A 27374-nucleotide genomic window follows, 5' to 3' on the forward strand; every position below is an offset into this window, starting at 1 on the left:
TGACTCTCCGGAAATGGGGAAAAGAGAAAAAAAAGTGCCCCCATTCACTTCTTGTCTCGCAACAAAAACAAGAGAAAGATTTGTAAGAGATTTATGCTAGACGTGACTCATCAGAGTCAACGGTCCAGTGCAGCGTTCACCAAAGGGCTCAAGACATGCCCACTCCGACTTTACTTCACAGTTCGATAGTCGATGAAAAAAACTGTGATTATATGAATATTCTGTAGGAAAAAAGACATAATTATGCACTCTTGATTTGCATGACACATCCAAGAGTTATGACTTACACTTTGTCTCCCACAGAACAATGGGAAAGGTTCTTGCAAATGCCATTCATTGAAGATATGCCATTATCTAGGTTGGACTCTCAGGGTAACTCATGATACGATACGATAATGTCAAGATTCAGCAACTTTGTGATAAGTTATATATCACAAAACAATCACATAATAGATATTTTTTTTTTTTTTTTTTTTTTTTTTAAAGATTTATTTTTGGGCTTTTGTGCCTCTAATAAAGAGATAGGATAGTGGATAGAGCTGGAAATCAGGGAGCGAGAGTGGGGAATGACATGCGGGAAAGAAGCCACAGGCTGGATTTGAACCTGGGCCGTCCGCTTTGAGGACTATAGCCTCCATACATGGGGCACGCGCACTAACCACTGCACCACCAGCACCCCATAACAGCCCATTTCAATTGGGCAATTCCACAACAGCGCTGTAACGAAGCTCCCCCATCTGTACGTCTTAGTACACTCGATAATATTGGTTATCTAATGCGAAATGTAGACCTGGTGACAGTCACTTTGTTTAGCTTCCTTTTTAAACTGAATCACACTAGTTTTCTACTCCACAAAACTTTATAAAGTACTTCTTAAAATGAGTTGGCCTTCTTTCATTGGCGTTCCCATTTTAAGTTACATAAGTTGAAGGAGCTTTTGAGTCTTAAATAAGAAATTAAAGTTCTCAGGATATCCAGGATATTAACAGCCTTCGCTTGATCCAAAATAGTAGCAATGTGAGAAAATAACAGACCCAGTCAGAACTGAGTTTGTAAATCATCTGGTCAGAATAAACATGCAAGCTTTAGACTTATGACAGGCAAAAGAGTTCCTGTGAACTTAAATCTCTATTTGTGAATGGAGGGTATAAGAGGAATTCCCAAACACATTTATTTTCTGCCACCAACTTCTTAATTCATAGATAAAGCCATGCAACCTGCTAATAACATCCAAGTAAGCACAATGCATGCTTGCAATAAAAAAAAGAGCTCTTAAGGTAGTAATTTATTAACACAAGTATACACTTTAAATGCTATAATAGCTACAAGGGGTAGAGAGATTGCTTGTGAGGTTATTAGAGCTGAGTGATATTGCACTGTTGCTGACTAAGAGAAATTGTGTGCATCCTGAGTGTAGCAACACAATATCCTGTTTGAGGGGAGAACATTCAGATGTTGAGGTTTGCTCTTCAGCTCTTCCTTAACATCCATCATAGCGTTTTATATTTTCACTTCCCCTTTAGTTATTCTCTTTTTTTTAAGTTGAGGACTGTGCACCTATTTCCCTGCATTTAACGTTTTAAAGGCCTGTAAGTAGGAGTAGATAACAGATAAATATCTATTATTCACACTTTCTAACTTCCCCAATAATATCTAGTATACCACAAGATAGTGGCAACATTAGCGAAACCTAAATGTTTAATGACACTAAAAGAAGATTTATGTTCAGAATCACAATTTATAGTACTTTTAAAAAAGTGCATGCAAACTCCTGCAGTCTAATATGTAATGTTTCTTTGCCAGTTAGACGGAGTGGATTACGTTCCTATTAACCTGTCTTATTAAATAGATGTGCAACATTTTATTTAAGATTTAAAGTACAAACAAAATAAAATATGCTACACTGATATGTCAAGAAAACTACTAGCAGCATTTGCACACAAATAATTCCCAATAGTTGGTTGGTCCAAAAATAGTCCATCACAGTTTAGGATTTTTTGGGGTGGCACCTGGGTTGGCAAATCACATTTCTAGGGGGGGGGGGGCCAGTCCACCCCCCCCCCCCCCCCCCCCCCCCACTCCTGTTATCTCTCCCATGATATCCAGAAAGTCCTCTTATCTTTAAAATCCTTGTTCAGAACAAATTGATAGTGTGGCGTTTATGAGATGATGTTATCGTCTGTTGTTTGAAAGCACATTCAACCTAATGTTATAAACATTACACTATTTACAAGCTTGTTGGCCTGACATGCGAGCCGGTTTCTTCTGGTTTGTAGAGGTTTGGGGTTAAGACTATTGTATGGGGTTTTAAGCCCGGCAAAGGTCATAACTAACATGATATAAAACAAATTCATTTTCATCCACTGATTTGCAGAATACTTGGTGACCTCACAAATTCAAAAGAGTACATGCAGTCATTTCTTCCAGGAATTTTTACAATAAGATAAGATCCTGTAAAGCTTTTCCATTACCACTTACAAAAGTTGACAGGGTAAATTACCTTATTTGACTTTACTTTAGAAATGAACATCTTAATGTAAATGCAAAAAACAGTAAATGCAAGAGCAAAGTCCAAAGTGGTCTATTGATATTATTCATTCTTTTCATTCTAAATTAAGTACCTATTGAGTTAAGGACAAAGCTCATTTTAGCTCATTCTAACATAGAGACTTAAAAAATGGTCATTTTTATTGTCATCTCGAACATTTATAGAATATTAACATCTTGTAATCTCGAGCCGTCCTTTGTTAAAGTCACACAGGTGCATCCCTGCAGTGAGCATCATAAAAACGAGCAACGGAAATGTGCAGCAGTTAACTGAGTACGTGCTGGACTTTAAGCAGGGGTTTGTAGATAAGCAGTCACGTCCAGAGCTTAATTGTTGCAATAAAAGTTGCACTCAGATATTACAGGCGCAAAGTGTTAATCAGAGCACAAGCCGTATTGACGATTATGTTGCAAGGATCTCTGTTCTCTTTTGGACTTTCTTTCCATGTAACATTTTTCTCCAGAAATGAAGGAAGTATTTGTTTTGCTTTCAGGTAAGGGGCTTCACAGCTTTATCGTAGTCATTACTCTGTATCAGTGTGTAACTTGGAGAAAGTGTATTTTACTCATATGGATTCTGATTTACTAAGAAGTTCAAAGAGGTGGCAGGATTCATCTAATGTGTCACCCTCAATAAACTACACAGGTAGTGCAGTGACAATGGTGTTCTGGAAACGTGCAATATGTTCATATTTCTCTCCCCCTCTCTCTTTTTTATCTCTTTGTCATAAAACTTTCTTCTCAGTGCTGTTAGTCACTGTGTCCTCTCGCACTGATGAGGAGTTCAGCTGTAAATCCCAAGAATGTCTTCCTGCTCGAGTCGTCTCTGATTTCAAGAGGGATTGTAAAGATGGCTCAGACGAGGAGTTTTGTGGTATGCTGCAATTTTTCCAGGTCATATTTAGTTAGCAACAAATAAATCATAAGAGAGACAGGAAAAATGTATGTATGTAACGCGCGCACTTACCTCTAGGCTACTGGCGCCCCCCAAATTATATCTTTTCGACTGCACAAAACTTAAAACAAATGAAATCAAGTGCAATAAAAAAAAGAACAAAAAGCAGGAACCCTATGCCCTCGATTAATTTTACAATCTGTAAATGTTTACACTCTCTGACTATTTATCTGATTTGGCCTCCACTGCTTTTTAAGGGTCATGTGATTTTGAGCTTCACTCCTGCGGATGGAACGACACCAGTGATGGTTCCTATCGCTGGAGACGGCAGATGGCAAATGTCACTTTAATACCTGGACAGGACCACACGACAGGAAGTCAAAGTGGTAAATATTCACCTTCAGTTTTTTTTACATTTGTGATGTTCCTTTGATAATCCTTTACTTTAAACAGCATTAAGAATTTCAGTTGATGTTTAATAAGATTACAAGATCTGCCTGCGTCACACTGTTATTATTTCATATTTCTCTGCTGGATTCAGGTCATGTCATGCACGTAGATGGCAAACAAGGCGGTTTCCTTTCAAAGGCCCATTTAGAGTTTTCTGTGTCCAACCAGGCAGCTTTGGGTTGCCAGATCAGGTACTAAAAATGATCCCACCTCTGACAATACAATAAACATCACTAGAATCACAAGGATTAGTATTGACTTGTCTGTAAGTTGTTGCCTTTAAAAATGTGTTTCAGCTTTTGGTACCACATTTACGATAACAAGTCTTCATCATCTTCATCGCTCCTTACATTAACGATGGTCCGAGGCTCCTCAAGAACAACATTGGATACAATTTCTAAAAGTCACACTGACGGTTGGGAGAAATCCACGGCCTTCCTAGGTAATCAGCCAGGAGGATATAAGGTAAGTGAAATATTCTTCATGTTTTCAGGCTTCACCCGGGGAGGTTGATGTGAGCTATTACCAAACTATTAAACAAGTGAGGTCAAAGAGGCTGATGCATTTATGTTTTTACAACTCCATGGAGTCAAATCTTATGATACACACAGATAGAAGCAGAACACATACTGTAAGTTTGGATGTTTCTTTCTAAGGATGTTATTATGTCACATGTCCACTCCATGTAAACATCTATAATTACACTAAGAAATATATGTGATAAAAAAAAATAATTCATTGACGCTCTTGTGTTTCAAAGACATGGGCTGGACATGGCCAAGGATTCCGCCTAGATAACTTCTTACTCTTTCTTCTTCCCTATATCAGATTTTTTTTTTTTTTTTACATTGGTTTAATGGTTCGTAGGTGTAAAGCAGAAAGCCTTCCACAATAAGGATGTGTCCCCTCTCCTCATTGTCAGACTTTGGTACAATCTCAGTTCACAGGGTGTTAGGAAGGCCATGAGATTTCTCAAACTTCACCCCCCCCATGTGTAGATCGTACTCATTATGCCGTAATACTCCTGTATGCAATCATTTGTTCATTGCAAAAATGAATAACTAGTTGATGGTTATTCTGCCTGTTTTTATTGTGCCAATTTGTCAAAATGAGAACAATTAGGCGCCAGAGGCAAAAACATCAGTCCAAATTATAGCCCACAATATCCCTCTCTAACATACCTTAAGCATTATGGGAACTGCTGAGTTAAGATCCTAAGTGTCTTACAAAGTGGAGTGACCTTACCATGTAGAGGACATTAGGTTTTACTTTCTTAAAATCTGCTTTTTAAAGCTCTCTTTTTAATTGTTTTGTATCTGTTTGAAGCTTTAATTCAATTTAGATACAATACCATTTTATAGTACAATACCGCTAAACTTTATTGTGTCTTTATCTGCTCCGCTTTCTGTAATTACACTGTAATTCATTTCCTGAGGGGGGGACTCATTAAAGAGATTTTATTGTTTCATTTGATAGCTTACTTGCTACATATTCTGTTGGTAAACATGCTGAGGTTGAAGGCAAATTAAATCTGCCATACTTCTCAGACTTCATCCTTCTTTAACCCTGAAACAAAAATCTCTTTCTTCCTTCATCAGTTTAGATATTGAACAACCATTGTGTCCAACATTTCTCTTCCTACAGCTGCAGTTTTCATTCAGCCCTCCTTTTTCAGACGTAAAGGATGTAATGTTGGATGACATCATCTTCGAGTACTGCTTAGAGGGAGAAGTCCCCGCAGGGTCAGACAGACTCTCGTGTGATTTTGAAGATAACACCTGTTCATGGTACCATGATTATACTGCCAGCCTGCTGTGGAAAAGGAGTGACGGGGGATTTAATGAGGGCCCTGCTGGCAATGGTGAGAATCATGTTTACAGTAAAGGACCGTTGTGTTTACACAATCAATTATTGGTTTGTTGAAAAAGCACATTTGAGTAAAAACGTCCCATGAGATTTGAAGCCTAAAAACTAAACTTCATGTTAATAAATTGGTTGTAGATTCCAGGCGCCTCTTTAGTTAATGATAAGCATCAGTGATGCTCATGAAACTTAAATGACCTCAATGTAACTGCCCAACAGAAAACTTGAAACCTTTCGGGCCACGGGGCAAAAGCCTGTTTGGCTCACATTTTTTATACACCAGTGTGAGCATGCTCTGTTTACATGTTTTCTTCTAGTTTATTTAAACCACATTAGCTTTACTTTTACATAAAAACATTCAATCATTTTAATCCATCCAAGCTATACAAACAAGCAAGGTGATAAAAAAGCATTAAAAGTCAAATTAAATAATATTATTAATAATAATAATACTTTATTTGTACATCGCTTTTAAATACAGACAATAAACGCAAACAGACAGGCAGGAAGAAAAACAGTCAAATAAACGTAGACTAACAGACTAAAGAATTACAAATAAAAACCAAATGACAGAGTGAAAGCTTTTTTGTAAAGTAGAGAAATAAAACAAAGGGACTGACCCTGCAAGTCTGAGCTCCTCATGCAGGCTGTTCTCCAAAGTCTGGGGGTCTCTAACAGCAAAAGATCTGTCCCCTTTAGGCCTGGACCCTAGAACAGCCGGCAGTGCTCTGCCAGGGGAAACTCACGCTGCGTGAGGTAAATAACTCTGTGTTGGTCATGTTACTGCAACCAAAGAAATAATAATATATTATATAGCATATATGGAAAATGGGCACTTTATGCACTTCTGCACTTTTACACATGTACCATGCATTTGCACTTTGTTTGTTTTATGTTTTATTTGTGGTTATTAAGTATATGTGACCAAATGTAGCTACAGGTACAAATAAAGTAACCTGAACCTGAACCTGACTTATTGTCTCCCAATAAGTGACCTAAATTAACACGTATTCATTCAATTAAAAGGATGCACAGATAAGGGGGCTTTTCCTCCAAGCGGGCGGCCGGGCTAGAATCTGACCTGTGGCTGCTTTCCCGCGTGTCATTCCCCAATTTGGGATTGGAAATATACGACTACATATTTCTTTATGGTCAAGGATTGTTTGTTTTTTTCATAACAAAGTCGTGAAGACAATAAACTAATGTTTTCACAATTTTGTATTAATTCTTGTTTGTTTTGTCTGTCCATCATGCAGTTGACATAGAATTGAGTGAAGAGAGAGTGAAGAGTGATTTGACAGTTTTTCTCCTCCACAGGTTCCTACATGCTCATAAGTACTAAACTCGAGGTGGATAACTCAGCAGCAGCCAGACTCATCAGCTTCCCTCAGCCTGCAGGTCCAGTCATATGTGTGAGCTTCTGGTATCACATATTTGGCAACAGCATCGGTGCGCACCTCTCTGGCTACAGCTACACTTCAAATAACTATTCAAACCTAGAGATACACACACAGAAAATGCTTCTCTCGGTCACAAAATGAGCCGTACAATTAGGATTCATTCATGCCACTTTTAGCTTCTCCAAAAAACACATGCATCCTTCTAATGCAAGGATTGTGCCTGTTTATCTTGTTTTTAGGTTCATTGAAGATTATAACAAAGCGTCCTGACGAAGCAGAGACTGTCGTATGGATGAGAAGTGGCACACAAGGAAACAAATGGAGATTTGCAGATCTGACCTTCAAAAGTGAAAAGCCAATACAGGTATTCTTATTATTGTTACATTTTGTAAATTCATTTACTGATCATTACAAACACAGTTATTTCGAGATTTATTTTGAATGAGAAGATGTTCTATTTCCAGTTAAGAGTCAATAAAAAAAAGAGCCATCAAGCTGCAAGATTATGAAACAGAATCTCTTATGTATGTATTTTTCCGCACAAATTGTCTTTTCCAAATGAGTCTTACAACAGGTCGGCTAACATGCACTCTCCATATGTTTTCCATCAACTTTCATTTTAAGAACAGCAGGCTTAATGAACATGTTTTACAGTGAAGTTGAACTTGCTCTTCAAATATTTGCAATGTTTCCAGTTCATAATAGAAGCTGTGGTAGGTGGGGACCAAGGCAGCATAGCCATTGATGACATAATGGTTACCGGCGGTGAGAATGGATCTTGTCCAGCAGAGAGAGAGTGCACCTTCCAGGGCTCTCTGTGTGGTCTGCTGCCTGAGCCGTCTGCCAACTTCACCTGGAGCCGCATCACCGGCGCGACAAAACCCTCAAACTCCTCAAGCCCCGCCGCAGATCACACGCTAGGGACAGAGCAAGGTTGGCAAACTTCTAGATTTGCTGCTCTGCTGGTTTACCTGCTTTGTGAAAACTTTTAAAAGTGTGTTGTATTTGTTTGTTTTAGCCTGTGAATATAAACTTTGAGCTCTTTTGGTTCATCTTGGAAATGTGGCAACACATATCACCAGCTCAATATGGCTTTAGTTTAGTCATGAAAAACAAGGTCACATTGTTATCACTGGTAAATCTACTTTAAAATCCTATATTTCAAAGGGTCTGTATTTTAATAACTAACAGAGGATAGATACAGAAGATGCTTTATTATGATATTATTTTTTGTTATTTAGTTTTTTTTACGATTAAAACCGTGCTCTGATTCATCTGTAGGATGTCTGAGTAATGAACATTTCAAAATAAAAGTTTGTTTTTTCACATGAGATGATGTATCCTGTTTGTTATATAAGTCAGTGTAGATTGTTGATCCCATGATATATTAAAGACATTTTTTACATACTTTTGTGCATATTTCTGTCGTATCTGTAGGTTATTACCTGAGTGCCCATCTGTGGAGCCACTCCGAGGGGTCCAGAGGAGCGGTGATGACAGCGCTGATGGAGCCCACCCCTCCTGAAGGAGAGTGCTTAACGTTCTGGTATTACATGGAGGGAAGTGGAGTGGGGGAACTTAATGTTTACCTACAAACACCCTACAACAACAGACCCTCTGCCCAGCTGTGGACCAGAAGAGGAGATCAGGGGGAGCACTGGAGACATGGAAGAGTGACGCTCCTCAGCCCCAATACCCCCTATCAGGTATGTACTGTTACTACAACCTGGTGGTGAGTCATCAGATGATGGCACATAATAATACATGACATGCATCAATGCACATGTTGTGGGTTATAACCTCTATGCACGTGCTAAATACTTGTTTCCTTCTGCTTTGAGCTCATTTGAAGAAAATAAAAAGTGAACACCTACATACATTCATTTAGATTCTATACTCCATCAAATCAGTAATTTTCAATGTTGTTATAAAAGACATACATTTGATTGTCTCTTGGACATGGTTAGCGCTGCGAGGAGGTTCCTGGTTCCAATCCTCCAATCCAATCTCTGTGTGGAGTTTGCATGTTCTCCATGTGCATGCCTGGGTACTCCAGCTTCTAAAGACATGCTTGTTATGCTCAATTGGTGATAGGTGTAAATGTTTGTGTGGCTGGTTGTCTGTCTCTATATCAGCTCCAGCCGTCCCGCGACCCCGAGCAGTATAGATAATGGATTGTTGGATGGATGGACATGATCACCTTTCTTAAGAGCTGTTTGTTGCTTTCGTTGTTCTTCCCTCTCCATATGTGGAGTACTGGTATATTATATATTTTTTTAGTAGTCTGTGTTTGGAAAAAACACAAGCACGTCTCTTTGGTGTGCTATTCCTTTCTTTTGCATGTTTTTTTTTATCTGCTACAGCTCAGTTGTTGAAACACAAAGAGAAAGAAATGCAACTCTTGATTTGTCAAAGATACTGACTATCAGAGGTTGCTCTCTGACTATAAATCCAGTTTCTTTCTGATTGACAGGTTGTGTTTGAAGCAGTAGCTGGGGAGAATCCGTGGAGAGATATCGCTCTTGACGACCTCATGGTCTTCAATGACGCCTGCCCCCCACCCGGTAAGTGAAAGCTTCTACTTGAGAAAAAAAATCAATTGAGCTGCTTATGATTTAGAAATGCATGATTGTGTATTGTATCCATGCTATTGCTTGCAGGTTTTTGTGACTTTGAAATGGACTTGTGTGGCTGGGTGAACAGTCCTCCAGCAGAGTCCGCAGTGGACTGGGACTGGTTCCCAGCTGACAGTGATGGTCATTTCATTCCTGATAGAGACCACACTACAAATTCTGCCCTGGGTAAGTGACCACACACACGACCCTAATAAACAGTGTGACGTTTGATCATTCACAAAAGCACATATTCTAACCAAACATGCAACTTGCAGCCATAATGGGAACCTGAAATGATGCAACTGTTGGCACATTCAGGAAACTGTTCCTGGATATTTCAAGTTTTTTCTTTTTCTCCCTGTAGGCCATTTTGCTTTCTTCATTTCATTTGACTCTGATAGAGAGGAAATTGGCCGACTGGAGAGTGAGACGATGGAGGCAGTGGACCGAGCTTGTCTGGAGATCTGGCACCACACTGAAGGGTGGGGCAGTAATGGTTAGTGTGGTCTCTCTTCTGTGTCATAAGCACTGATTTGGTTATATGAACTTCACTATTGTTACACCTCGTTTATATTTGGTCTGAATGTCAACATTACATCTACACTTTACAAGAGTCACAAAGACATTGAATTTAATGATTTAGATATTAACATTTATGGCCTGTGTCCATGAACAAAAAATGTTGTGCTAGCTGCGCCTATTTACAATACAGAGCTAATGCAGTTCAGCATTTTTAGCCCTCCTTAGTGAAAATATTCCCTTGTTATCAGCTTTTTTTTGTAGCTGCAGTCACACTGCTCTCAATTAAAAATATTTCAGCATTTGGGACACCGTCACACTCAACAGAAAGGCAGTTAGGTGTCACATCATCCCCACCAAGCAAACAAAATCAAAAAGAGATTGTATAGCTACAATAAAGAATTTTATACAGAACATATGGGATAGAAGGACTTGTCCTGACCTGAAAGCTACTAAAGTGAAAAACGAAATATATGGTAAGGGTTTGATGCTCACTGGTTTGAACACCAGTGAAGCTGCACTGTCATTAACTCCAGATGTCCTGAAGAATAACATTTCAGAGGCTTGTTAACAGATGAAAATAATGTTTTTTTAATTATTTTCCAGGGCCTTCAAGCATTACATTGACAGTGTTTGTGAATGAGACTGCTGAACTGCGTCCTGTGTGGAGTACACAGGGATATACAAACAGGACATGGATCCAAGACAGGGTGGATTACAGTGCATCAGGGCGCCACCAGGTAAGGGGAAATGTATCATTTCATGCAGTGCTGTACAGGTAATTAGTACAATTCTTTAGGAGCTCTCATTCCATGTTGCAGATTATTTTACAAGCCAGTTGTCCAAAGTCAAAGGATGGAAGCTTTGCTCTGGACGACGTCCACATCATCAGGGACACATCCTGTGAGGACATGACACCCACCACCACCCCAAATCCTTCCCCTACCACCACTGCTCCTGCCTCCGCCATGGACTGCACCTTTGAACAAGGTGACTCAGAGAAAATAGTCATTGTCAATAATGTTGTATGGTCTCTCTCTCTCTCTCTCTATCCTCTCTCAACTCAACACAGTTTCGGCAGATGGCTGTTCAACATGAGTCTGGTTCTGTTCCAGGTTTCTGCCTGTTAAAGCAAGATGTTCCTTTCCACTGTAACTTTGATAAATGTTGCTTAGTGCTGTGATGGCAGATTACAGAGTCATTATAAAAGTTAAAAATCATCAATAAAATCAAGTTGTAATTTTCCTGACTTTTTGACTTGATTCATATTTTGTCTCAAGAGTTGAAAGCCCATACTTCCTAATATGTGTTTTTAAAATACAAGAAAAAAAACACTATTTTAACTTATTAAACAAAAAAAATGTAGTCGAAGTTTTAAATGTTTAGGAAAAAAATGAGTGTCAACATATTTTAACTTTATCTCTTATTTTTTGTGTTACATTTGAAGCAGAATTTGAATTAGGATGTTTTAAAACTAACAGCAATTAATGTATTTTTTTTTTTTAATCCCATTTTCTTTGTAAGTCAAACAGTATTTTGTGATTCTCAATCCTGTCTTTTTAAAACAGGTCTATGCAGCTGGGTCCAGGAGATCAGTGATGGTTTGAACTGGACTCTCAGTAATGGACTTCAAGTCAACCAGCCGTGGGATGGACCTCAGTATGATCACACTGTTGGAAATAATCAAGGTATTGATCACCGCCAGCCTCCGGCCCTCCCTGCAGGTTAACTACCACATGTCAGTGTGAAATGTGGTTACACATTGCTCTGGTGGATAGGCCAGTTTAACCTGGTTCAGCCTACAAATATTTTTGTCTCCAGTTACATCTGGGTAGTAGAGCAGAAACCACAACAATTATTTTTAAACCATAAAAAGTGTCAGACTTTATTTAAAGGGGCTATATGTAACTTTCAAAAATACTGCAGCGATACCGCATGGCCGTTAGCCATCATCATGCTGGATATTTACCGGCATAATGTTTACAGAGGAGTTAAGTGGTCATACACATGTGGAAGTCTGTGAAGGAGTCTGTGTGTCTGTATTCATTCTCCAGCCTACAAACGACAGTCTCTGCAGGCACTGGCTGAGAGCAGGAGTGTGTGATGAGTTTGTCTGTCTTTGAGAGCTCCTAGAGCGGATAGAAGTGTGTGGAAGGCGGCCTCTGGCTGTAGCGGGAGTGTGTGATGAGTTTGTACTGTTGATCTACGAGGAGGACGTTGAGAACGTGCATAAAATGTCATTTCCTGGAGCTTTCGCGGAAAATACGACCCGGGGAAACTTTTTATACAGGCAACACAGATAGAAAGTGAACATCTACTTTTTCACATCAGTTAACCGCTCGCTTATTAATGGGATACAAAAAAATATTTATAAATGTAAAAAGTTACATATAGCCCCTTTAAATTAGAACATTAATATAAAAAATCATGTCAGTACTGATTTGGATGTTAGCTCTGACTTGTCAACAATGATATGGATAAAAAAAAAAAGAACTCTGATCAGTGTGTAGCTTCGTTAAGTGATTTTCCTCACAGTCTGTCAACCTCTCTTTTTTCTCTCCGTCCAACAAGGTTTCTTCTTACTGCTGAATGGATTTGGACTAAAGGATGGAGATAAAGCAGTGATCTCTGTTCCTATCAATGACGTAACATCACATGTCTGTGTTGGATTCTGGTTTTACATGCTCGGGCCTTCAGTATCCAGCCTGGATCTGCTGGTTCAGACAGTAAGTAGCATCTTTGGCCTTCAGCCTTTTGAAACAGGTGTTGCTTTCAGGGTCATGAATATTTAGCTGTCATGGTTGGCTCTGTTCTAGAAATCTGCTGAAGATTTAGTCTGGACTCGCAGAGGGACCCAGAATCCAGGGTGGATTAAAGCACAAGTATCCATCAGCATGCACAATACTACAAAGGTAACATTTTACTCAAACACCTTCAGCATTTTTATTTTAAGTTTGAGGGTTTGAAAAATAAATCAAAGATTCACCAGCTGATTATTTTAACCATAAATGCATCACATCACCACAAATATGATTTTGGATTTTAAATTAGATTATTCATTATTATTATTGTCGTCTCAAGCGGGCGGCCCGGGTTCACATCTCACCTGTGGCCTCTTTCCCACATGTCATTCCCCACTCTCTCTCTCCCTGATTTCCAACTCTATCCACTGACCTATCTCTCCATTAAAGGCACAAAAAGCCCAAAAATAAATCTTAAAAAAACATTTTTTTTTTTAAAACACAAGTGTGTCTAATCTCCATATTCTCTCTTGTGGATAGACTGTTTTTAAATATTTAGACTTTTCAATTGATTTTCTGCCTAGTTATTGGCTGAATTTGCAATCAAACCTTCGTACTTACAAAAAACACATATGGGCAGATTTTTCTGTAGGAATTAAATCTGCATGTTCAGTCATTTCATTTCATTTCTAAAGGGAACCCTATTCGGTTCATCAAGAAAAAAACAACAAACAAAGAAACCTTTCAAACTTATTCCACTGACTGTATCTTGACTTTGCTGTTCTTCTTTAATCACAGTTAATGTTCACCGGCCATAGAAACTCCAGCAGCAAAGGATTCATCGCTATTGATGACATAACAGTGAGGGAGGGGGTTTGTAATAATCAGGGTAAGTAAACACAGATTTTTGATACGCGCAGGAAGTCACAACATACCAGAGGTTACTGCAAATGATCGCTTTTTTTTAAACTCCATTATAGATTTGTGCGGGTTTGATTCCAGCTGGTGTGGCTTTGAGAACGATGTGGGACAGAAAGGTCACTGGGGTCGCAAAAAAGCCACAAAACATCAGGTGGATCACACCTTCGGAACTGAAAATGGTGAGTTGTACTCTGTAATCAACCAAATGAGAAAGCAGGATAATGGTTGGTCTCACAAGACTCGAAACAGCTTCAACTCTCTTTGCCCTGTAAAGGCTTCTACATGACTGTGATGACACCGAATTGGAGACAGAATGAAGTAGCTCAGCTGCTCACACCTGCTCTCACCTCAGCTAAAGAGATGTGTGTTCGCTTCTGGTGAGTGCATTGCTGCCGTCACACACATGTGCAAGCTGTTGTCTGATGCACGTTCTAACGTTTGTTCATGGACTGTATTTGCTCAGGTACTGGTTACCCGCAGGGCTTTCCAACAGCTTCTCTGTGCACGTGATGCGGAACGCAGAGACAGGCGATGCACTTTGGCATCGATCCGGATCACCCTCCACTGGGTGGGAGGTGGCAGAAGTCACTGTGTCCTCTCCTGCAAAATTTTATGTAAGTGGTTGTGTACACTGATCCCTTTTTTCTCACTCTCTCCCAAAACACACTTTATTTTAAGCCAATGAACAGCAATAATCACTGTGACGCTGCTTTCTTAAAAAAAAAAAAACGTATGTACTTCATCAGGTGGTGTTTAAAGCAGTTCACGGGCCTGACTCGAGCTCCGCGGTGAGATTAGATGATGTCTCCGTGAGGGATGGGGCCTGCACTCCTCCAGGCAGCTGTGACTTTGAGTCTGGACTGTGCGCCTGGATCAACATTCACAAAGACAATGGTCATGACTGGGTGCTGGCCCGTGGAGACTTCCTGGGGCCACTAACAGACCACACCACTCAGACTCCAGAGGGTACAACTTTACTTACTTTGTACCTAACAAAATGGTGACAGGAAACATTAGCCTTTTGCACACACATGCACAAAACTCCTCAGAAATTTGCAAAAATTATGAGCTGTATTCAGGAAAAATGTATCATGAGCATCCCTGCAGAGGTGATGATGTCATTATCATGTGACTGGTGTGCAATCAGTGGAATCTTCATGCACGTACTGAAGCTGCTTTGTACTCTATTCTGCTCGCCACTGTTCTTATCCGCTCATTTGTTGACACGGCAAATTCATCCAATTACATTGCACGTATCATTGCCATACACTGTCGTCATAAAATCCAAACTCTGTTGCTCCATCTCGGATGTGTTTTTAAACAATACAAGGAGACTTCCGTAGCATCCTGTTATGTCCTGTCATCATCCCCCTCCCCACCCCCTGTCCAACAGGAAAAATCTCCTGCCGTGAGGGACATGTATGAAAGAGCAACTCAGGAAGATAGAAAGACTTCCGGGGCAGGCTTTCCTGACATTTTCAGGAGTGGGTGTGTGAAAATGATTATAGTTAATTTGTTACTGAACTCTGATGTGTGCATGTAGAGTTTAAATTATTCATAGCCACGACATTGCAATTTATAATTAATATGAGCCAGCGCAGCTCATGTTAATCCATCCCATCTGTTACTTACGAACGTTACTTTTTTTGTCCTTAATTCATGTCCCGTTGTTGACATTACTTCCTCTGTACTCCAACAAGATTGTTCTTTATGACTCTTCTGTGAAAGACCCTTTAAAATAATAACTGTATAAACAATTCGTCTGCAGCAGACTTTTAATAGTTTAATGAGCAGCAGTGTGAGGGATTCGCCGCTGATTGTCTGCAATGAATAAAAGCCCTCATTAACTCGTCTGTTGTGATTTCTATTTTGCTTTCAGGTCAGTTCTTGTTGAGCTCATCACTGCACCAAAACCACAGAAGTCTCGCTCAGGTTTTGTCCGAGTGGATCCACCTGAGAGACACCCCCTCCTGTCTCACATTGTGGTACCAAATGGACAGCAGGTCAGCAATAGAACATTTAAGAACCACCACCCCTTCACGACCATCTGTAACAATGCAGAGGATGCCCTCTATCCTCTTCATCCTGTTTAGTTTCCTCATTGACTTCCTGAGGAAGTGTGCACAAATGTCACTTAGGCATGAATCACCTGCCTCCCTTTGTGCAAGACGATACATGTTCTGTGGCAGAGTTCACTCCGAACACAGATCTGTGTCAGTCGTTCCAAACTTAAATAAAAAAAGACCTTATATCAACGTTGAACAAAAAACTAATGGTTTAAGATATCATACACATTATTCTCCTTGTGGGGATGTTTGTCTTGGACTCAAATGCTGCACATACTAATATAGCTGCCCGTATAGAGGTTGTAATAAAAACATTATACAAAGAATGCAGCACGTACTACAGCGAATCACAGCAGCATATTGCACATATATTACATAAACAGTCATAAGAACGCCATGAAGCTGTTGTAGAACTCCTGAAACCTCAATCAACATTGTTAAAGAAATTGATTGAGAAATGCAAAGATTATTTGTGAAACTGTTGAGGTTTGCGTTTGGGTTCTTTAAAACACCTGATAGTGTAAACACTCACACTCTTACTCATGAGAGCGGTCAGACAATTTTCTCTGTACTTGCTAAGAAACAGATTGCGTACATATGGGAGTGACTGGTGTTCAATACTTCCCATAACTGTCATGGCAGTCTTTACCAGTGAAGCAAGTCTTTAACAAAATGTTTGCGTCTGATGTGAGAAAAAGGGAAGAGAGTTAATGAACCAATTTTCTAGGAACTACACGGTGCCAGACCCCCCCTGGCCTGTTCGATGGCCACGTCTGGCCCATTGAAACACAAGAACTTTTGATTTTTTTTAAAAAGTACACTTTTTTTAGTAACAGTATTGTAAAGTGAACAACTGTTTTATGTTCAATCTAACTGTAAGAGGTGACTGCCAACTGTTAGAGGTGACTGCAAGTTTCCCCTCAGGCGATCCATGTCTTTGTCACTTTCAAGGGTCGTTTGAAGCTGTGGCTCTGAACGAACCAGATCTGTGATCATCTAATAATCAAATAATAAAATTTTCCATTATGCCAACATACATACATCTACAATATGTATCTAAGCCCAGTGCAATACTGCAGACATAAAACACATATACTGTATGTATGCTAACCCTGTGTAATAGTATGTGCATACACATGTCTGTATATGTACAAAAAGGTACAGTAGGGCTATGTGCAATCACAGCAGCACTTTAAAGTTACAATCCCCAGGGCAAATGTGCAATTTACATCAGTACCTCATAATCTTGTGCAATACTCCTGCATTTTGGCACTTCAATTCTCTAGCACTTTACCTCCCTTAGCAGCACTTTAAGCACTTTAAATCTGAAGGTCACTTTATCCCTGCAGGTTTTGAACAAAATGGCACAGCCACCAAACACCAGTTTATGTTGTTGTTTGGTCAATATCTGTTGTGTGAGAAATTCTGTTCTTGCCCCTTGAGATGAACCATCTCGTTTTCGAGGGGGTCCAACACAAAAACAAAAACACAACAGTACAGTGTGATACAGACAGTCACGCACAACATACACACATAAACGTGTGTTTATTGGTATATAATTTTTATTGTGGCTATATGTAATTTTGTAAACATGTGTACCACCGACCTGCCATGGACTACAGGTGGAAATTAGACGATGGCTACAATCTGGCATATTAACATGTTCATTAATGTGTACTGTCCCTAATTATAATAAATAAATAAATAAACAAGTGGTTTGATACTTCACTTATAAAATATAATATTTTCCTCTTGTTCCTCAGTGACTCTGGGACACTGAAGGTGTATCTGCGTTCAGGTCTGTCGGAGGCTGATCTGATGTTCAGCACTACCAGCAGTGGACACAGCTGGACAAGATTCAGTCAGTCTATAGAGAGCAGCGACCCTTTCCAGGTAACCTCAGACAGACTCATCATGGGTACACAAAATAACAAGATAAACAATTTCATCAATGGTGTTCACTCCCTTCTTTAACAAACGGACACTTAGCTGCTGATGGAAGCCGACGCTGACACCAGAGGATTTATTGCCATTGATGACATCAGTGTCACACCAGGCCTTTGTCCAGGTACACATAATGATTTCTGCAGTTTATTTGTGAAGTGTGTTTGATAATTAACAAATCTCTCTTTTTCTTGCAGTAAATGAAACAAGTTTAGGATTTGTTGGTTGTTCATTTGAAAGCGACACATGTGGATGGGAGGACATCAGTGATGGCCAACTTCAGTGGATGAGAGGAAGGAATGCTACTGGGAACACTGGACCCCCTGTCGACCACACAGTGGGCACTGAACTGGGTAAGGTCACACACTTATCTTCTTTCTCTATTTTGTTATCTTTACCTGGACGGCTTTACTGTTAAACGGAGACCCTGGCAGGTCACACAGACTGTCTCAGGCTGTGTAGATTCAAATCCAAGGCACACATTTTGACCCCTTCTTTTTATATAAATCCAAATGATGTCATAGAGTAACTCTTCACAGTTTCTACTCACCAAAAAGGTGAGAAACAAGAGTATCTCTTTTCGTCTTTAAGGCATTTTTGGCTCATTCCTCCACATAACAAGGTGCTTTGATCTTTAACATTGGTAAATGAAACTGATAGATAGGTAGATCTCCACAGCTTCATGTTTTCTCTATGGGTCATTTCTCTATGGGTATTTTTTCTGATTCATCCAGGTTGGTACATGGCCGTAGAGTCTGACCGAGGAACTCAAATGAGCCCTGCTGCCGTGCAGAGTCCCACCATGAAACAGGCCAGCACCGCCTGCACACTGCACTTCTACTACAACATGTTTGGACAGGGTACGTTCTGCATATTAAACCATCAAAACCACACGTGATGCCTCTCTATGTTTCTACCTTTGGTATTTAACTCCTCCTTCCATTGTCACAGACGTAGAAGAGCTGAATGTCCTGCTGAAGGAGGGCCCCAGGACCACCACACTGTGGTGGCTTTCTGGTAACCATGGAGATTTGTGGCATCACGGTGAGGTCACAGTTGGAAGAACCCCTCAGGACTTCACTATCCTGTTTGAGGCCTCGAGGGCCTTCAATAAGCTCGGACACATCGCTATAGATGACATATATTTCACCAACTGCACTCTGCCTGGTAGGAATCTTGATTTACTTTCTTTGTTATCAGTTTGGCAAATTATTTCAATCTAGCTCTCATGGATTAATATTTATATTTCAGAGCCGCAGCCCCAGTGTCCACAGAATATGTTCATGTGCGATAACAGTGTGTGTATAGAGCACAACCAAGTGTGTGACTACAGCGATGACTGCGGGGACTCGTCTGATGAGATCAAATGTGGTGAGATCTATATAAGCTATATAAGATATATAAGAATACTGAAAACATTGGGACAGTAAACTCATCGAGTCTGTTCACAATATGCTGCCACTCCCTGTGTTGTTCTTCTTCTCCTTAACGTTGTTACGTAATTTCCTTCTTCATCTTTGAAGCTTTGACATTTTGATATTATGTAACAGAAATGTATATTTAAATGTATAAAACTTGATGATGAGGGGTTTATCATTATTTCCTAAGAATGTTTTCTATCAATGTAAACTTCTGTGAATGTTTGTGTGGCTTGAGAAAAATGTATTCACATTCATAGACCAGCAACAATGAGTTGATTTGAAGACAGAAATCACACAGAGGGCCGGGCCTGCTGATTGATTGAAAATGAATTTGACTGTTTGTTGCAGCCTGGCAACATTCACTGACTGATGTTTTTAACAAGTGCTTTGTAACTGGTCGTCCTATTCCTCCCTTTGTCTTTATAATGGCAACAATTTAGAGCAACACGGTTTCGAGGAGCGCTGCAGTTTTGAGCGAGGCCTGTGTTCCTGGATGGGGAGCGAGGTGGACACACCTGGAGCAGAGTGGAGCCATCACAACGGACAGGAAGCCTGGCCCAAATATGGGCCTGCGAGAGATCACACCCAAAACACTGGTGCAGGTATCAGACTCTCACTACACTCGTCTATTCCTTAGGGGTCTGAATAACTTTCGATGTTGATGTCCTTTTACTTATTTTCTTCAAAGCTGACTTTTTATTTTATTATCCATTTCCATTCATCAGGTCACTACATTATCCCTGGGACTCACCTGACAGAGGATGGCCAGACGTCAGAGATTCTCTCCAAAACTTTACTGCCCAGCTCCAACTGCACTGTGAGTGTTCAAAGTTGCACAGGCGATATGAAAGTGGGCTTGTATACCAGACTGACATGACTAACAAAGTTAGCATAGGTTGCATCCATGCTGTAACAAGAGCTAAAAAACTAAAAATCAGGCTTACACGCTGCAGTAATGAAACTTAGCTATGTGTGTTAGCATGCTAACACTAACTAAAAAACTTTAAGTATAGCTGGGAGTGATGAGAATGTCATTAGTTTTATGGATATTTGGTGGTGAATGTTTTCAGCTGATGATGCGGAGGGAAAAAAACAGGTCTCATCAAACTTAAATAAATAATCTAGGAAACATGAATGTTTTTGGGGCTTTGATGATCTTTACTCAGTGTACATGACACATGAGTAGGAAGAGAGAGAGAGAGAGAGAGAGAGAGAGCGGGGAATGACTTGGCAAAGCACCGAGGGTCAGAGTCCAACTCGGGTCGCTCGATGAATATAACCTTTGTGTGTTGGGCGCCAGACCTAACTGCTGTTAGACCAACCAGCTCCCAAAGACATCAATTTTTATACCAAATTTTATGACAACTCAATGTTTCATTCAGGAATAAAGTGGGGAGTGGGGACCCATCATCCTACAGCCATGCTGCTAAAGTGGTTATGAAGCTATGCAGCTCACATTACAATGTGTTTCAACTACGCACCCAAATCACTCCTAGTTTTATTTGGCTGCCTTTAATATATTACAGGTGTCTTATCTAAGAGTACGTTATTACCACCCTTGCATTTTGATCACAGTTTATATGTTTACCGGGTCAATAGAGATAGATGCATTATTGAATTCAAATCACGTCACTACGATTACACTTGTTGTATCCCCGTAGGTGAGATTCTTCTTCTTCAGCCTTGACGATGCCTCAGCCAGACTGACGGCCCAGTCCAGGACGCAGCGCTCTGGCAGTGGTGACACTGTGATGTGGCTCAGGGAGGACTCACAGTCTTACAGCTGGCAGAAAGCAGAGGTCACATTCTCCATCTCCGTCAATAGCAAGGTCAGTGAGACGGTAAACAGACAAATCGAATAACAGATAGAAGTGCTGACAGAATGAAGTTCCTTGATAGTTCATAACATTGTTCCCTGAGCAGTCCAATCCATTTCTTTGTTTTCCAAAGCTCTAAAAAGTGTTTATTGATTTGTTGATCTACCTGCTCAGCACCAAACAGCAGACACTGTTTGTAACTAATGAATGAGACATAATTTTCTCACTAATCTAAAACGTATCAACTCATACATAAATAAATAGACCATTGTGCAAAACTGAAGAGCTGAACAAAATCAGAAGCACACATTTGGCCTTGTCTTCCTTGTTAATAAAGTGTTTGCTAATAACAGATGTAAAGGGCCATGATTAGAGCAAGCATTATCACAACAAGCATTATCACTCTCCAGCGTGTCAAGTGATGATGCAAGTACATGCACAGTTACTTTCCAGTTGTGTTTGATAATTGCATTTGAGGGATCAACACAAGACGTGTTTATCTCTACAGATTGAAGATAGATCTAAGGAAGATATCTGCAAATATATCGGTATCGGGTGTTTTTGCTCCCTAATATCGATGTCAGTATCAGCCCCAAAAATTCTATATCGGTCAGGCCCTAGCCATGATATGATCAGAGTTCTGTGTTTTTTAGATTATTTCCCTTCTCAGATTGTCTTTAGGTATGAGCGAGTGGATGAACGCAGAGGACTCGTCGCCCTGGACGACATCTCTTTCTCCAGGGAATGTTCATTTGATCCTGACAACAACAGACTGCCTGACACATCACCAACCCCTGCACCACCCACGAGTCCAGCTTCAACCTCAACCTCAACCGCACCCACCAATCCCTGTCAGGTAAACTACCTCACATAAAATAGCTCACGACGCAATGGCAGTCCTGTGAAAGTTAAAGTATCCCTGTTGAAGGTTAAATCCACTATCCGCTTTCTGTTGCAGGAGGATGAGTTTTTCTGTTGGCGTTCAGCCGGAGAGCCGAGGTGTATTCAGGCTTCTTTAAAGTGTGATTATTATTCACACTGCCCCCAGGGAGAGGACGAGGATGGCTGTGGTGAGCTCACGGTTACATTTACTATGTCAATTTCAAAGCTGCTGTAAAAAAAATATTCTTTCACGGGGCGCTGGTGGCGCAGTGGTTAGTGCGCTGTAGTCTTCCAAGCGGGCGGCCCAGGTTTGAATCCGACCTGTGACTCCTTTCCCGCATGTCATTCCCTACTCTCTCTCTCCCTAACTTCCGACTCTATCCACTGTCCTATCTCTACAATAAAGGCACAAAAAGCCCAAAAATAAATCTTTAAAAAAATGTGATTCATGGAGCAGTGTTAACGTTCCTTTTTCCTCATCATTATTACTCACGCCTTACTGTAAACTTTCAGGTCCGTGCACATTTGAGAGGGACCAGTGCCAGTGGGCTGACACCGGCGTTGGACCGAGCAGGTGGCAGAGACAGAAATCCAGTCACAACACTGAGCCGCCCACAGACCAGACCACTGGAACTGGTGACTTTAGTGGCTCATTGAATGAATGATTCCTTTATTTTTGTGGATCCAAAAGACAAATGAAATGTTTAATCATATGAAATCATCACAACTGCAATTAAACATTGCTGATTGAGGATGTTTTCTCTCGTACTTAGGCTACTACATGGGAGTGAAATTCAGTCAGGGCTCCACTCAGAGTGAGGCCAGACTTCAGAGTCCCCCACTCGCCCCTTCTTCACTCTACTGCCAGATGAAGTAAGTAATAACCGAAGTATTTTTTTATGAAACAAAGTTGAAAAACCAACGTATGAATTGCTCAATGCACCCCCACCGCCCCCGACTCTTTAACATGCAACTCTCTTCCCAATCCTACACTCTCCCCTTCTTCCTCCTTTCCTAAACGCAGGTTTCACTTCCATATCAGCGCAGAGAATGCTGGGTCACTCAGAGTGCTTATGCAGCAAGCTGAGGGGAGTGAAGCAATACTGTGGTCACGCAGTCACAACACGGGGTCCCACTGGACCCCAGAGCAGCTGCCGCTCGGCCTGCACCAGCGGCCTTATAAGGTGTTTAACAGTTACATGTTAACGCAACGACAAGGGTCCACAGACAAGTGACATTATGAAAGAAAAATGCATTCATGTTTTGATTTGTACAATAATGTGTTAATCATAAAATGATGGTTTAGCCTTAATGGTACTTTTTTTCTTTCAACGTGTCACCTGTCAGTATTTTCACAATAAATAGAGATTTAATACATAAACATACCATTTAATATGCAGTAATGTGCCACATATCGTAGACAACATGTTCTATGTGTATGGCAGAGTATATCAAGTTGTGTCACTTCTAAAAACAACAGCTGTATTCAGAATTCTTGCTGTAAAGTGTCAGCCACGTTTATAGCCGTAATGATCTGCACAATATGAAAACTACTCTACTGGCAATAAGATCCAAAAGCCTCTGAAAGAGACATCAAGTTGAATTCACCAAACCTTTTGCTGAACATTACCATGAAATGAAGCTTCTTTGCAGGATTGGGACACCTGATAGTCTAGTTATGTCACACGCCATGAACAGAGGCTATAAGACCTCGCTGCAGCAGCAACTGTGGGTCCGAATAGGACCTCGGCCCTCTGCTGCGTGTCATCCCCCCACTCCCAACATGTCCTGTCTCTCTTCAGCTGTCCTGTCCAATAAAGACAAAAATGGCCCAAAAAATAACTTAAAATAGAAATAAAAATTAGGATGGTTGCATGACTGCATTCATTTTCGCTTGTTGTACCCAATGCATTTAAACTAAGTGTGTATCTAAATGTGCAATATTTTTTATATGAAGTCCATGAAAAGAGAGGCACTCAAACCATTTTCATTTCTATCTAAAATATGTGACACAAATGTATTAGAACAATAGAAAATGAGTAGAAGATGTAAACACAGAAGTGTCAGTAGTGAATGTGTGCTTGAGGGAATTAATTATTTTGTTTAGGATGCCATTCCTTCAAAAACCTGATTTCAAGTATTTCTACTCATAGGTTTGGTTTAGTGCCTTAAATAAAGAGACTCAGACGGACTCTACTTCTGGAGATCCCAGTGTTGCAGTGGATGATATCTCTTTTGTCAACTGTGAAGAATCCTACCAACCACCAGGTGAATAAAACGTCAACATCACATGCCTTACTAGAACAGAGCCAAAGTGGTGGGCTTCATAAGGGGGGAAGCACTGTGGAGAAGAAATTGTTCAATCCTAAACTCTTTTTCTTCCTTCCTCAGCTCTGTCCACCAATGGCTGTTCTTTTGAAGACGGGCTGTGTGGTTGGGTTCAGGGCGCTGACGATGAGTTGGACTGGCTCAGCAGCTCTGGTCCTACTGAAACCCCAAACACGGGACCAGCAGGAGACCACACCAGCGGCAAAGGTCACTTTCACTCCAGACTGTCTGTGTTTGTTGTCTCCTAAAACAGTATAACCATAACCCAAAAAATAATATTGTGCATGTATTGATTATAGTTAATACAGAAAGTGCATCAGTTCCCGTGTTCATCATTTTCCTTGAAAGAAATCTTCAGTGACTGGAAAGAAGTCACTGTGGCCATGAGTGACCACACTGCACCATTACTGGAACCATTAGTCACATTAGCACAAATAAAGAAGTCATGATTAATAAAAACTGACTCATTAATGTAAGGTACACAGCTGCTCTGGTCAAACCGGACAAAGAAAGACATCAGCGGAAAAGTCCCCTTAGTGCTTTGAATTAAACAGCTGTGGTATCAACTTTTTGTATCTGATAGGGGATTGTGTTGAATTCACTTTTAAAAGGTGTAAACTTTTGCCTCCAAAAGTAAAGCTTTTATATAATTACAAACACCAGCAAAGCATTTGAAAGTAAAACATGATTACGTAACAGTCAGGAGCTGTTTTGTTTGGCAGTGGTTCCAAACGTTGGGGAACAGGGGCGACCTAATGGGTTGCTAGCTTTGGAAGTCATAAGACGATGAAAAGAGTCAGAAGCAAGGAAAAAGATCAATCCTACTTTAGATTTAAAAAATCTTTGTCTTTTATAGCTTTTTCTCAAATCGTTAATTTTGTCATAAACGCTTGATAGTCTCCCGTCAACCTGTAAAAGGTTTTGAAATGGAAGTTCAAATAACCTCCTCACAGCTCAAACAGAAATCACAGATCACTAAAAAAAAAAAAAAGTTGCTTGTGCACTTTCTTTTTTGCTTAAACTGCTGTTTATGTTGTTTCACAGGAAAATACCTTTACATCAAGAGCTCCAAACCAAGTGTGAAGGGAAATACTGCACAACTGAAGTCTTCACTGCTGCCATCTGCTGGTGACCAAGGATACTGTTTCACATTCTGGCACCATATGTTCGGAGCTACTGTTGGCTCTCTGAGGATGCTTCTAAAAACAGCTGATCCTTTGAAGAAAACACTGGTAAAACCTGCATTAAACTTATAGATTTATTATTTATTTATATTGAAGCAAAGAGACACCAGAGGTCAGAGAAGGCCACTTTGTTTTTCTATCAAGAAATCTGTTTGAATCTGGACATATAACTTCCCTTTACGACTTCAGAGAAACGGCTCTGAGGGTTGATTGAGAAATATTGGTCCCTGTTCCCACGTGGTTCTCTCTCTGTTATGATACTTTGCACATTATTGTGAAATGCCGATTGCAAAATAACATGAATGCATTGTATAATGAGTGCAAGCTGCACAGTTTCAGTGCATACACGGTGTTGCAAAAACCTCCTCACATCCTCATTAAGACGAGTGAATCACCTCCTGTCCTTCCTGTAGGTGTGGCAAAAATCAGGAAACCAAGGGGACGAGTGGCAAGTGGTGCAGATCCACGTGACCCTGCAGAAAGTCCATCAAGTGGTTCTGGAGGCCACGGTTGGAGGAGAGGCCGGAGATATAGCCATCGATGACATGTCCTTCATCAGTGGACCGTGTCCCCCCTCTGGTAATAAGACTGACACTGCAAATAATAGATTGAGTGAAGGGGGGCTGAAAAAGAGAAGACCTCCTTTCTCTCCTCAGTGATTCAAATCTCCTCAACCTTTTTTCTGATTCACTTTGTCTGGTTAACTTGCACCTCAGAAGAAAATGTTCACACAATCAAAGGTGCCTCTCTCACTTCTCACCTCTCATTTGTTTGTACTTAATGACCCTTAACATAATCGAATCTTGACCAATAGGAAGTCTTGACAACTTAGTACCATATGTTTAAAGACACGAAAATCAACAAAGTTTTGCCTGATATGTCCTATTTGTCCTTGCAATAGAGCTCTGTAGTTGGTCTATGTATTATATTGATATAGTTGGTGACATGAGATGAGCACTGTATTTAATTTGATTAATGCAAAGACACTGTTGTGCTGTCAATAATTCTCCCTCAAGAAACAAATCAAAGCTTGGACTATTCAATTAATGCACAATTCCTTTGTTTCCTATTTGCTTTGCATGCTTACATTTCAGTCTTTGGTTGGACTAAATTTGCTTTAATTATACTGTTTAGTTGCTTTATGGGATATTTTTTCTTGCAGATCTGTGTGACTTTGAGGAGGGGAGCTGCAACTGGCAGCAGCAGACCTCGGATGACTTTGACTGGGTCCGTCAGTCGGGCCCCACCTTTAATCCCAACACAGGGCCAGACAGCGACCACACCACAAACACACCCACAGGACATTACTATCTCCTGCCCTCCTCCGCCTCCGACGATGCCGGCCAGACGGCCGAAATGTCCTCACCACTGTACCCTGCAGATCAGACCGTCACAGGTTTTCTCTCTGCTGTTGTTTTACTTTGTCCTCTCAGATCTACAAGCTAGGTTTCAAAATGCTGCGGCTCTGATTTGGTTCTATTCTTGCTACAATAAGTGAGAGAGTTGAATAATTACATTGTAGAAGGAGAATAAGGTCTCAGATGCCACTTTGATTTTGTGTTTCATGATGTTTATGCAGACAGTCCAAAGGGTTTTCTGATATACAAAGAACATTTAACTGACCAGGAGGAGAACAGTCTCAACAACTAAGATACAACTAAACTAGAGCTAATGATTTATTTGAAGTTTATCTTAGAGATAGGACAGTGGATAGGGTCAGAAACTGGAGAGAGAGAGAGTGGGGAACGACATGGAGTGAATGGAGCCACAGGTCAGATTCA

At 40.4% G+C, this 27374-nt stretch overlaps 1 protein-coding gene across 2 annotated transcripts; it reads left to right on the plus strand.

Moving 5' to 3' along the window:
* Nucleotides 1-2899: 2899 nt before the first annotated feature.
* si:ch211-106h4.4 (MAM and LDL-receptor class A domain-containing protein 1) lies at nucleotides 2900-27365 on the plus strand. 2 transcript variants are annotated; one of them, XM_061045059.1, is made up of 43 exons: nucleotides 2900-3041; nucleotides 3293-3421; nucleotides 3700-3828; nucleotides 3984-4083; nucleotides 4189-4357; nucleotides 5537-5753; nucleotides 7073-7204; nucleotides 7395-7519; nucleotides 7851-8088; nucleotides 8593-8861; nucleotides 9629-9719; nucleotides 9816-9956; nucleotides 10135-10266; nucleotides 10896-11029; nucleotides 11111-11279; nucleotides 11858-11977; nucleotides 12861-13015; nucleotides 13106-13201; nucleotides 13829-13919; nucleotides 14011-14130; nucleotides 14226-14328; nucleotides 14415-14565; nucleotides 14698-14917; nucleotides 15831-15954; nucleotides 17781-17910; nucleotides 18007-18085; nucleotides 18159-18314; nucleotides 18696-18821; nucleotides 18913-19128; nucleotides 19213-19332; nucleotides 19823-19984; nucleotides 20108-20199; nucleotides 21044-21211; nucleotides 21870-22055; nucleotides 22158-22269; nucleotides 22595-22684; nucleotides 22855-22954; nucleotides 23106-23265; nucleotides 24235-24349; nucleotides 24473-24616; nucleotides 25454-25641; nucleotides 26007-26172; nucleotides 26756-27365. In XM_061045059.1, exons 1-43 carry the CDS (start codon nucleotides 3014-3016, stop codon nucleotides 27037-27039), a joined length of 6177 nt encoding a protein of 2058 aa, XP_060901042.1. In that variant the 5' UTR covers nucleotides 2900-3013; the 3' UTR covers nucleotides 27040-27365. The 2 variants fall into 2 exon arrangements, with proteins under 2 accessions (XP_060901042.1, XP_060901041.1); XM_061045058.1 differs by having other exon boundaries at nucleotides 22595-22717; nucleotides 26756-27364.
* Nucleotides 27366-27374: the final 9 nt, after the last annotated feature.

The sequence above is a fragment of the Labrus mixtus genome, chromosome 8, assembly GCF_963584025.1.
Source record: "Labrus mixtus chromosome 8, fLabMix1.1, whole genome shotgun sequence".
NCBI classification, from domain to species: Eukaryota; Metazoa; Chordata; class Actinopteri; order Labriformes; family Labridae; genus Labrus; species Labrus mixtus.